Below are 13393 nucleotides of genomic sequence, written 5' to 3'. Positions count from 1 at the left end.
AATAAGAAAATCAGGTTTGTAAATAATCAAATGCTAATTGATTTGTTTCCAAGTGGATGCATTTATCATATAGAACTATATTAAAATGATGCTTGAAATACAATATCAAAATGATCCCATAGCCTTTCATTTTTCATTTTTCCTGTACAGATTTATAAATTGTTTAGTGTTTAGCCTCTATCTAGATTCTAGTATAAGGGGGTAATTATCTAGTCTAGAATGTGAATGCCCACGCACGCAACTTGGTCAAGGTTGGCTTGTACAGGAAATTGAAGGGAGAAGTTACAAGTCAAGGCAATAAAGTTTGTAACTGATCAAATGCTGATTAATAGTTTTCAGAGTGGATTCATTTATCTGTTATTACAATATTAAAATAATGCTTAGAATATGATATCAAAATGAACCCATGCCCTTTAATTTATTTTTTCTATTGTGCAGATTTATAAATTAGTTATAAGCTCTACCTAGGATAAGGGAGCAATAACTGAGCCTATAGTGGGAATGCCTGCAAATGCAACTTGGTCACAAGTTAGCTTACACTTGATACAAGGAAATTGAAGGAATACATGAGAGTCAATGAAATCAAGTTTGGAAATGATCAAATTCTGATTGGTTAGTTTATGAGCAGATGAAACATTCTTATTATCATACATGATGCTTGGAGTACCTATATTGAAATTATTCCATGCCCTGTAGTTTCTTTGTTATTGTACAGATTTATGAATTCTTTTAGCTCTATGTTGTATGATGGAGCAATAAATGTAAGCCTATAGTGGTAATGGCTGTAGACACAATTTGGCCAAGCAATACATACAATCACTGTCTTCAAAACAAACTGACCAAGCAATGCATATGATAACTGTCTTTGAAATGGCCTGATCATAATTGTCCAATTAATGTAACGTTCATCAATTTTGCAGAGAAAATGCATGTTTCTTTAATGAATAATTTCCAATTAATATGCAAATTCTAACACCATTCTCATTTTTGCCTCATTACATCTAGGTGAATATCCATATATATCCAATAATTTGTTCTCTAGCAACGTTGTTGCCTAGTTGCTGCAGTTGGGTTAGTCAATTTGGAATCAGGTCCTTGAACATTGCCTCATATGATAAATTGAGGGTGTATTTCACTGATAAACACTCGTAAGTGATAAACTGAGTGTGTATTTCACAAATAAAGTTTCCTAAACTAGTGGCAGTTACTTGTATAGGCATTGTTTGGCATCCTAGACACTTAGTAATTAGAGAATATGAAGGCTTGAGCATGCATGATGAAACAAACTGACCAAGCAATGCATATGATAACTGTCTTTGAAATGGCCTGATCATAATTGTCCAATTAATGTAACGTTCATCAATTTTGCAGAGAAAATGCATGTTTCTTTAATGAATAATTTCCAATTAATATGCAAATTCTAACACCATTCTCATTTTTGCCTCATTACATCTAGGTGAATATCCATATATATCCAATAATTTGTTCTCTAGCAACGTTGTTGCCTAGTTGCTGCAGTTGGGTTAGTCAATTTGGAATCAGGTCCTTGAACATTGCCTCATATGATAAATTGAGGGTGTATTTCACTGATAAACACTCGTAAGTGATAAACTGAGTGTGTATTTCACAAATAAAGTTTCCTAAACTAGTGGCAGTTACTTGTATAGGCATTGTTTGGCATCCTAGACACTTAGTAATTAGAGAATATGAAGGGTTGAGCATGCATGATGAAGGCCAACAGTATGCTTTTCCCCAGTGGAGAAAAGGAATGCATCTCACTTAGCCTAGTTGCCTGAGAATAGATGTGGATGTTGCTTCACCATCATCCATCAAAAGAGTGGAAAATATCATGGGTGATGAGATGTTCCCACAGCATTTCCTTGTATAATGCTCAAGGCTGTGGACCATAGAACAGGAATTACCTTCAATTTGATATGAGATCCTTCTGCTTTTACAATTTATTGGGGAGCTGCTTTCACACTCCCAGTCTGTACCTACACTGTATGTATTCTCTTAGTCCGATTGACCTACTATCATGGTCATTTTCTGGACATTAGTAAATTATCTTCTTAGAGTGGTACTGGTATATGTGTTCTGTGATTTATTGGTTAGTGGGCTAGGTCCGTCAGGAATATGTTTTTGGCGACATTTATTTTCAATTTTGCAGTGTCACAAATAGGATAGCTTTGGCATAAAAAGAAAAGTGCAGTGAATCTCCTACTCTGTTATTTATATCCAGATCAACTCTGTCATTTTTATTGAGAAACATATCTTTTAGAGTATTGGAGTCATTTTTTCTAATACATATGGCTGCTCTGCCTTCTGTTTATCAATCCCTACAAGAGTTTTTAACCACCAGTTGAAAGTGTAAGATATTGGGGTTATATATTTGGCAAACAAACAAGTAATTACCTTCATTCTGCAAACTTATGTCATTACTACTATCTTTGGGAAGGTTGAATATGTAAGTACACATTTAAATTTTTTAAAGCAGTGCAGGGATGTTGGTACCTATAGAAGTAGAGATGTTCAAGTCAGTGCATCAAATGGGTATTTTGGGGAAGAAAATAGAGTATAAATGTTCAATAGAATTGCATTCATTTATAAAAGTGCAAGACTGACTTACAGGGAATGCTAAATGTTGAAGAGCTAGCAGGCGGATGCATTCAACACTCTTGAGTCCCAACCCTCGGATGCTCAAAAGAAAGTTCCTGCCATCACATATTTGCAGTGACAGTGAGATCTTATTGGGTAAAAATATCCAAGCATGTTTTGTTGCCCCATATACTGTGGACAATATAAGTTCATAACCATTCCAACAATTTCTGCAATAAAACATGGTTTCACAGAATGGATACTAGTAATGTAACAAAAGTGAAAAGATAGAAAATTCAATCTTGCAGAACATGATTTCAGAGCACAAATCAGTATCTTACTTTGAATCATCAGGCGGGATGTCTTTCAACCACTCTAGGTCAATGTCACCTTGTTTTTTGTGAAGCTCTTCAAGGAATGCCTGCAAATTGCAATGTTGTACTTCTGGGTTAGCCTCATCTTTCTAGTTCGTTGTTCTGACTTGACAACAACACACTAACTGAATAACCTGCAGTGATACTGAAAAATGTTTTTGCACTTTTCTAATCATAGTCCATGATTATTCATTTATTAATGTTCTTGCAAATTTACATGTATGATTCAAACTAAATGGCTTCCACAATCTTAAATAATTATTTAAATTCATCGATATAGATAAAAGGTCATGCAATACACATTCAAATGTATCTGTATTTATGTTTGAACTTTTATTGTATCATTTACTTGAGTATTTCCCACCACACACACAAGATTATTTAAAATGTCAAAAGAAAAACATCTTTGTGCACAGAAAAGATATGAGAACCAATATGTATGTTGTCAAAACTTTAAGCATAAATAATTATTTAAATTCATCGATATAGATAAAAGGTCATGCAATACACATTCAAATGTATCTGTATTGATGTTTGAACTTTTATTATATCATTTACTTGAGTATTTCCCACCATACACACAAGATTATTTAAAATGTCAAAAGAAAAACATCTTTGTGCACAGAAAAGATATGAGAATCAATATGTATGTTGTCAAAAGTTTAAGCATACATATATGGATAAAAAATGGAAGAACCATCAGTCCTCTCAAATGAGAGGTCATATATTCTTAGACCATGCACAACATTGGAAATACGGTGACAAGCAGAACTAATGAATTGATTGAATACACAGTAAGACACAAGTTCATGTCAGTTTCTGGTTGATTTTCAAAGACACTGACTGTTGCCTCAAAATCTAGTAGGCCTTGCGAGAGGCCTCACAAGGGGAAGCCCAGAACTTGTTGCAACAATGAGGGAGATTGCCACCTTCACCTCAATAATCTTTGTGCTCCTCTTTAGTGGAATTGCACCACAAGGGAGGCTCTCTTGTGGTGATCACCTAAGAGGTATGCCTCTTTAGTGGAATTGCACCACAAGGGAGGCCCCCTTGTGGTGATCACCTAAGAGGTATTCTATGTTAGATGACTCAAGGTGATACAAATGTAGTTTTGGTGGAGATATGATATCATATTCTAAATAGGAAGTACACCCACATCTTTCTACTGAAATCATCTACAATAAGCAAAAAAATATTTGCAACCAGTAATAGAAGATGTATTCATAGGACCACAAATATCAGCATGAATTAACTGGGGTACCTTAGATGCGCGCCAAGATTCTCCATCCTTGAATGAAGACCGGTGTTGCTTGACAGGCGCCACACACTCCCAACTGTTGAGTCTGAATATCAGGTAACCCTAACACAAGTCATTCCCAAGATAGCTGAGAGAGATACTGAATGTTTAGATGACCATATCTTTGATGCCACCAAGTGCTGATGGGAGAACCACGAGCTGCTAAAGCCACTTCTGGAGAATCACTAATGACAAGAAGCTTGTATAAGCCATGGTCTTCTAGGCCAACAGCGACCGTAAGACAAGTTTCCTTGTCAATAATGGAGCATTTGTGTGCACTGAACACTACATCGAGCTGGGGAGAGTTCCTCATAATCTGGCTTACAAACAGCAGATTAATTTCCATACCAGGAACATAGTACACATTCAAGATGATGAGTGTGCCCACCAAACTAGGTCTAAACTATACCTTTGCCAAGCACTGTGTACTCCTCACCTCCACCGAATGCCACAGAATCACTGAAAGATGATAAGTCAATCAACCAATCACGCGTGCGAGAGAAATGACGTGATGCATCAAAGTCAATGTACCAGGCAGAAGACGGGACATGATCTGAGGACTTCTTAGCCATAAAGGCATAAAAGGCAGATTCCATCTGCTCGGAATGTTCTGCAACATTTGCTATCTGATGAGACCCTCCTTGTTTCCTCTGTTCAGAAGCAATCCTCTGTCGGCAATCTTTCTTCATGTGGCCAAACTTGTGACAGTAATTACATTGCACAATTTTCTCCCTAGCAGGATCAAAACACTGAAAAGAGCGTTTCTGTTGAAAGGATGGAGAGGACTGATATTTGGCAGCAAAAGCATTTTCTGAGGAGGCTGATGAAGCACCACTACCAAATTATTGTTTCCAACGATCTTGCTGCATGAGTTTGGTGCATAACTCTGAAAACTTCAGATCAACATTAGTGGAGGTAATGTTGAGTGTTTCTATGAAGTGCTCATAAGGTTTCGATAGACTTTTCAAAGTGGTAGCTTCGAGTTGATCTCGAATGTCTTTAATCTTGTTAAGATGTTCTTGTAAAGACATATGTTTTGTCCATTATGATGGAGAACAATTGATTCTTTAGAAAGAAAGCTCTGCTCTTGTCAAATGTCTCGTGCAGTTCTTTCAAATGTTGCCAGATTTTCGCAACTATCTTGTCGGAAGGAATCTGTGGTAACTAATCATCAGTCACAGAGAGTTTGAAAATCATAACACCCTCTCGATTTCGATCATCAAATTTATCTTGATTGACACCAGTTGTACTAGGATGGAGTTGTTTGCCCAAAACGAGCTAGTCAAAACGCCTATATTAAAAAATGGTCAACATTCTCTGTTTCCAGATGTTATAATTGGCGTCATTAAAGCGTTCACTGCCTTATAACATCAGATTGGTTAGCGAAGCCATCTGCATGTTTCCCAAGACACAAAAACAATAAAGGAGGGCACGGATTTCAATGCAGAATCCAGATGCTGGCTGATCCGGACAAAATCTGACAAGTTCGTTCTCCAGGAAATACTGAATTGATCGACGGAAAATAAACAAATTGAAATCAACTTCACTGCCTTCGTATACAACCGAAAAAAGTGACAAATGAGGCCTTCAGCAATTCGTTTCAACATTTGGTAATGAAGACATCCCCTAGAATTAAATACATTGGCACAAAACTTTCACAAAGGTCATTATACTACCAACCGAGACGTCGGGGACCTGTTTGCATACCAAGCCGTGCCACTGCTACACGCTGTCCAACACAACGTTAGAGAGCTCTAGCAACCCACACGTTGTTGGAACTGCAGTTGTTGATACCGTCTTTCCCTTACTCAGTTGAAGGCGCTCAAAGCATTTGTCGTGGTAATTCCATAGTGAAGAAGACGAGAGCAGGGAGTCGAGGATAGGTGGTTCAGTTGGGACTCGCCCATTGAAGAAACCCACGTGTTAAAAAAACGAAACCCGCAGACTAAAAAAATATTACCTCTGTTTTCTTGCAATTTGCTTAAGGTTCGACAAAAGCATGGCTAGAATCTGAGTCGTGTTAAAGAAGCGATTATCTCCAAGGTACCACGTGTGAATCCGCACACCCCCGTCGGGCCCTTCACGCTTCCACACACCCGATTGGGCCCGCTATCGACGGTGAACGGCAAGCTCTGCAAATCCCCCTGTTGGACTTCTTCGATATTGACAACGCAAATAAAGCAATCGGAGGCAATGAAGAAACGATTCCGATGTCGCCTTTCAGAGTTTTCTTGAACTGCTCGATGTCGAATATATCAAAGAATTCATTGTCGTCCTCCCAAACAGCATTGACTTTGCAGAATGGGAATAACCAGAGCCGCCTCCAGAATTCTGGAAATGACAACCGCGTCGACGATCTGATTGCGTTGCTGATTGAGACCTCTCGAGATGTGACCACTGTCAAATACCTGTGTCTCCCTTTCAAGATGCTTGGCGAGTACTACTTGTACTTCCTACTGAACTCAACACATGGCATGTACCCTAAATTATCCCGCTGGGTCCAGAAATATTTGGCGGTAAATCATGCAAAGGCAACAGAGATGGCGTCGTTTCTGCAAGAAGAGCCGTCGATGTGGACCAGGCAATATCGTGGTTTTACAAAAGGGATGGAAATTTTGCAAATGCAGGGAAGAGAAAAAAATCGCGGGAAGAAAAATAAATAAATAAATAAAATAAAAAATTGTTGTGCCACGGATCAACCTGGCTTGGGTCCGACGCCAAGAAAGATCGCGCGCCAAAGTATATTCCAGCAATCAAGAAACCCTCGGAGTAGTCAGAACCCACAAGCACGACGTCCAAAGAAGAATAAAACGTGACGCCCAAAAAAAAATCTCCAAGAGAGCAATTTTGAAATGAAACACAGAATTTTTCAATCAATGAAAAATTATCTCGAAAAATATCTGAATTTTGATACCATAATCAATGAATGAATTGAATTGAATTACAATGAACAATGAAGCTCAATAAATAATAATACCACTGTATTTACAGAAACAACAAGTTTCTACTAAGAATATAGAAACAGCAAGTTTCTAACAAGAAACTGCTAATTACAATCATAGATGAGCATTAAACACTAAAATAGCATTATTCTAATAAAAATAAGTTTTATTATTAAAGAAAATGCTTTATTAAAGCATGGGTTTCATGCTTGGGTCAATGTTTTCTAGGTAAAAACCTCCATTGAAAGCTTCTAGGTTTTGGATTTAATCCATAGAGTCATTGTCATTTTTATTAGACTCTTGTTGGCCTTTTGTATCATGTAAAAAGAATTATTTTTGAGTGAAAAATGTTATATGTCACCGCCACACCAAGATGGCCATGTCACCATGATGTTGGCCAACATCAGGGCAATTTGACCTAGCAAAAAGACTATATATAGAGAGAGGCAGTTCGACTGTCTGGAGTACTCACTCATCAAGTTTGATCTTAAAGGAAGAGAAGCAGAAAAGAGAGTGAAGTAGTTGGAGAGGGATGAAAGAAGCTGGGAAGACTTAAAACAAGTTTTTGGGCTATCTATCTTTCACACGTGTGAAGTTTCTGGGCAGTGGCTGGGGTCGAAATTCTGAATCTATGGCAGGTTAGAAATTCTGAAGCAGGGGGCTAAAAATTTGTTGTTGGGGGGCCGAAATTTTGGATTGTAGCTACCACTAGGAAGTTATCACTTGGAGACTTTAACAAGGATCATCTATTGGAAGAAAGGGATGACTTGGTGGTTAGAGGAGGTCTTTGTCTAGGTCTAAGAGGTTTTGAATTGTTTTATCTTGATTTGAATCTACTAGTGAAAGAGTTAGATCTACTTTCGAATTGTCTTATCTTGATTTGAATCTACTAGTGAAAGAGTTAGATCCACATCACTGAAGTTGGAAAGTGGAGCAAATCTACATCTCAACAACATACTCTATGTCCCAAGTTTGAAAAGAAATTTACTTTCCATTTCTTGTTTAGAAGATAAAGGAGATAGGGTCGAAATTTTGGATTGTAGCTACAACTGGGAAGTTATCACTTGTAGACTTTAACAAGGATCATCTATTGGAAGGAAGGGATGACTTAGTGGTTAAGAGGAGGTCTTTGTCTAGGTCTAAGAGGTTTTGAATTGTTTTATCTTGATTTGAATCTACTAGTGAAATATTTAAATCTACTTTTGAATTGTCTTATCTTGATTTGAATCTACTAGTGAAAGAATTAGATCCAAATCACCGAAGCTGGAAAGTGGAGCAAGTGGAGCAAATCTACATCTCAACAACATACTCTATGTCCCAAGTTTGAAAAGGAATTTACTTTCCATTTCTTGTTTAGAAGATAAAGGAGATAGGGTTCAATTTGTAGATGGTAAAGTTTTGGTTTGGGGAAAGGATTCAAGTATTGAAAAGGCAAAGGTTATTGGGGTTCATGAAGGAAGATTATATAGAGTTATAACACCATCTCCTCAAGCACTACTTCACATGTAGATCAATCCTGTCGAACTATGGCATAGAAGATATGGGCATATTTATTACAAGATAATACCCTCTCTAAGTGAATCTCAACAACATACTCTATTTCCAAGTTTGAAAAGGAATTTACTTTCCATTTCTTGTTTAGAAGATAAAGGAGATATCGTTCAATTTCTAGATGGTAAAGTTTTGGTTTGGGGAAAGGATTCAAGTATTTAAAAGGCAAAGGTTATTGGGGTTCATGAAGGAAGACTATATAGAGTTATAACACCATCTCCTCAAGCGCTACTTCACATGTAGATCAATCCTATCGAACTATGGCATAGAAGATATGGGCATATTTATTACAAGATAATACCCCCTCTAACTTAAATGGTAAAGGGAATCCCCAACACGAAGGGAGTTCAAGGAGTATGCAAGGGTCATGCTTTTGGAAAGAATACTAGGAAACCTATTACAAGCAGTGATACAAGGTCTTATCAAGGTCTAAGGAGATATTAGACCTCATTCATTCCGATTTGTGTGGGCCAATGTCTAATAAATCTCTTGGAGGCTATTTTAATTATGTGACCTTCATTGGTGATCACTCTAGAAAGACATGGCTCTATCTTCTCAAAACAAAAGATGAAGTATTTGAAAAGTTGAAGGAATTTAGATCTGAAGTTGAGACCTGAACCAAAAGAAAAATAAAGACTTTGAGATCCGACAATGGAGGGGAATACATTTCAAAAGAGTTGATTGCATATTGTAAAGAAGCGGCTATTAAGATGGAGATCACTGTTCCCCACAAGCCTTAACAAAATGGAATTGCAGAAAGGAAGAATAAAACCATTGAACAATGCATAAGGACTATGACATTTGATCAATATTTGCCAAAATTTCTATGGGGAGAAGGAGAAATGACAACAGTATATATACAAAGTAGAAGTCCTCATAGAATCCTTGATTACAAAGTAGAAGTCCTCATAGAATCCTTGATAACATGACTCTGAAAGAAGCATTCAGAGGGAAGAAGCCATGTTTAGACCATCTTTGAATCTTTGGGTGTTCCACATACATCCATGTTCCAAAAGACAAGCGAAAGAAGTTGGGACTCTACAATTTCGTTCGCTATTGCGTTTCGTCATAAGCTTATGGAATCTACATAAGGGAGACAAATTGAAGTTAGCAACGTTGTTATTTTTGATGAAGACCATGCCTACAAAAGATACAAGGATATACCAATTGAATTCGATGAAGATGTACCTTTATTTGAAGAAGAAGAAGGACCAAGTGAGCCTATTCAACCTATAATCATTCCCAAAATGAAGAAGAGGCCAAATTGGTTAAAAGCTACATTTGAAGATGCCAAAGAACATAGAGCAACTAAAGGATCTTCTAAAGAAAGCAAAAGACCGAAGAGATATTCAGGGTATGCAGCATACATGACAAAATTAATAGAAGCAAAACCAACTACCTATCAAGAAGAATGGAAGAAGGCGATGCAGGAAGAATATTAATCCATTATGAAGAATGGTGTTCGGGAAATCATTCCCGGACCAAGTAACAAATTGGTTGTCACCTCCAAATGGATTTACAAAATCAAACATGCCATTGATGGAAGCATAGACAAATACAAAGCTAGATTCGTCGCAAGTGGTTTCTCACAAAAGGAAGGAATAGACTATGAAGAAACCTTTGCTCCTACTGCTAGATATACTACTATAAAATCTTTGGTTTCGCTAGTTGATACTATGGGATGGAATATTCATCAAATGAATATCAAACAATATTTCTAAATGGAACCATTGATGAAGAAGTGTACATTGAACAACCGAAAGCTTTGAAATAAATAGCAAGGATACATATGTTTGCAGAGTCAAGAAAGCTCTATGTTGCTTGAATCAAGCTCCCAGGGCTTGGTGTGAAAGAATGGATGCATATCTCTCAAGGATTGGGTTCCTCAAAAGTTTTGTCGATGGAAACCTCTACATCAAGATGGTGAAGAATGAATTTGTCATTATACTGCTATATGTGGATGATTTCTTTATTACGGGTGTGGAGTGCAAAATACTAGAATGCAAGAAAATGTTGGCAACAGAATTTGAAATGAAATATTTGGGACTCATGCATTATTATTCGGGCTTGCAAGCCTGGCAAAAACTCGGTGAGATATATCTTGGTCAAGGAAAGTGCATAATCAAGATGTTTAAAAAAGTTTGGTATGATGGATTCCAAGCCATTGACCACTCCAATGATCACTAATCTCAAAAAGTTGAGAAACTCCGACTCTAGTCTCATCAATCCTACTAGCTATAGTAAGTTGGTAGGCTCTCTAATGCACTTGGTGAATTCAAAACTTGATATATGTTTTGTTGTAAATGTTCTTAGTCAATTTCAATTGGAGCTTCGTCATGACCATTGGATCACTGCCAAGCATATCTTGAGATACCTACATGACACAATACATCACTGCTATATGTGGATGATTTCGTTATTACGGGTGTGAAGTGCAAAATACTAGAATGCAAGAAAATGTTGGAAACAGAATTTGAAATGAAATATTTGGGACTCATGCATTATTACTCTGGCTTGCAAGCCTGGCAAAAACTGGGTGAGATATATCTTGGTCAAGGAAAGTGCATAATCAAGATGTTACAAAAGTTTGGTATGATGGATTCCAAGCCTTTGACCACTCTAATGATCACTAATCTCAAAAAGTTGAGAAGCTCAGACTCTAGACTCATCAATCCTACTAGCTATAGTAAGTTGGTAGGCTCTCTAATATACTTGGTGAATACAAGACCTGATATATGTTTTGTTGTAAATGTTCTTAGTCAATTTCAATTGGAGCTTCATCATGACCATTGGATCACTGCCAAGCATATCTTGAGATACCTACATGACACGATACATCACTGCCTAAAGGATGATGGAAAAGAAGTTAAGTTAACAGGTTTTACAGATTCCAATTGTGGTGGTAGTGAGACTGATGGAAGGAGAACTACCAGTGGTTGTTTCAATTTGGGATGTGCAATGATTTCTTGGATGAGTAGAAAACAAGATTCTGTTTCGTTAAGTAGTGTTGAAGTGGAATATTTTGTTGCATGTGGAGTAGGAAAAGAAGTTGTTTGGTTAAGAAAACTCTTGTCATATTTGTTTGGAAAGCATGTGGATCCTAGATGATAAATTGTGATAATCAAAGCAACATCAAAATCTTTGAAGACCTTGTATTCATTGCAAGTACGAAGCATATTGACAACAAGTACCACTACATTAGGAGTGTTACAAGATGGGGTCATGAAGCTACAATATATTCTAATAAATGAACAGGGAGTTGATGTGTTGACGAAATATCTTCCGAATAAGAGGTTTGAATATTTTAGAAGCATGCTTGGATTGTTTGATGTTACACATTTAGTTGATAAGGAGAGATGCAACATATTATGGCAAGATACCTCAGAGGACATCTGGTTGGCCTATGTGTTGATGTCTAGATACCGAAGTAGGGAGGGTGGCGTTGGTCATGGAGCTCCGACCTTGGATACGCACCTAGATCCCTGCGTTGATGATAGAGCTTAAAAACCTGATGTTACCTACAGTCACTAAAGCTTGAGTTCACCTTAGTTCCACCCAATTAGAATTCCCTAGTCAGGGATCTAATTCGTAGCACTCTGTGTGCTAGAACTCTTCCTAGTTCATATCATTTTGAGATCTTCCATGTACCTTTATATTTATGTAATTATGAATACCTCCCTATTTGAAAGGGAGTGTCGGTCGTCATAATTGTACTTGTCAAAATAAATTTTGTTATTAAAGAAAATGACTTATTGAAGCATGGGTTTCATGCTTGGGTCAATGTTTTCGAGGTCAAAGCCTCCATTGAAGGCTTTTAGTTTTTTATTTTGTTATTAAAGAAAATAAAGCATGGGTTTCTTGCTTGGGTCAGGGTTTTCTAGGTCAAAGCCTCCATTGAAGGCTTTTAGTTTTTGTATTGAGTCAATAAAGTGATTGTCATTTTTATTAGACCCTTCTTGGGCTTTTGTATCATGTAAAAAGAATTATTTTTGAGTCAAAAAGGTTATTTGTCACCTCCACACCAAGTCAGCCCCATCCCTATGAAATCAGCCCACATTAGGGCAATTCGACCTAGAAGGAAGAGAAGCAGCAAAAAGAGAGAAGTCGTTGGAGAAGGATGAACGGAGCTGGGAAGACCTTAAACGAGTTCTTGGGCTATCTATCTCTAACACGTGAAGTTTCTAGAAGTCACTGAGGTCGAAATTCTGAATCTATTGTAGGTTGGAAATTCTGAAGTTAGGGGCCGAAAATCTATTGTTGGGGGGTCGAATTAGCACTGGAAACAGATGCGCTACCTTGAATGGATCAATCACCTCAACTTGTTGATTCCCTATCGCGGACACATGGTCATTTATCATCACAACCACCAAAAGAGCTTTTAGCAATCACACATCCTCGATTTGGGCTTTTGTACATGTATGTTTTCACTATTGATAGTCTATTAGATTCAACTGAGAATTCCTTCAATGAGGCTATCAAATCGTTTAGTGGGCAGTATATGGATGAGGATTTTTGGATTGTAGCTGATATTGGGAAGTTGTCACTCAAATACTTTAACAGGGATCATCTATTGGAAAGAATGGCTCAAATGGTGGTTGGAGGAGGTCTTTGTCTAGGTCTAAGAGGTCTTGGAT

General features: G+C 37.4%; 1 protein-coding gene across 1 annotated transcript in view; it reads right to left on the bottom strand.

The window, feature by feature from the left end:
* DML1 (demeter-like 1) overlaps positions 1-13393 on the bottom strand; it is a 291074-nt gene that overhangs the window by 221714 nt on the left and 55967 nt on the right. The window contains exons 6-7 of the mRNA XM_089400383.1: positions 2937-3016; positions 2627-2711 (exon numbers count right to left, since the gene is read on the bottom strand). Of these exons, the coding sequence (XP_089256509.1) occupies positions 2627-2711; positions 2937-3016 (165 nt within the window). The remainder of the gene's footprint in view (positions 1-2626; positions 2712-2936; positions 3017-13393) is intronic.

The sequence above is a fragment of the Pinus tabuliformis genome, chromosome 2_1, assembly GCF_031772625.1.
Source record: "Pinus tabuliformis cultivar Carrire ecotype Pingquan chromosome 2_1, CPIR1, whole genome shotgun sequence".
In the NCBI taxonomy this organism is placed as follows: Eukaryota; Viridiplantae; Streptophyta; class Pinopsida; order Pinales; family Pinaceae; genus Pinus; species Pinus tabuliformis.
Note: the sequence above shows the minus strand (reverse complement) of the source record. Positions and strands in the feature narration are given on the sequence as shown.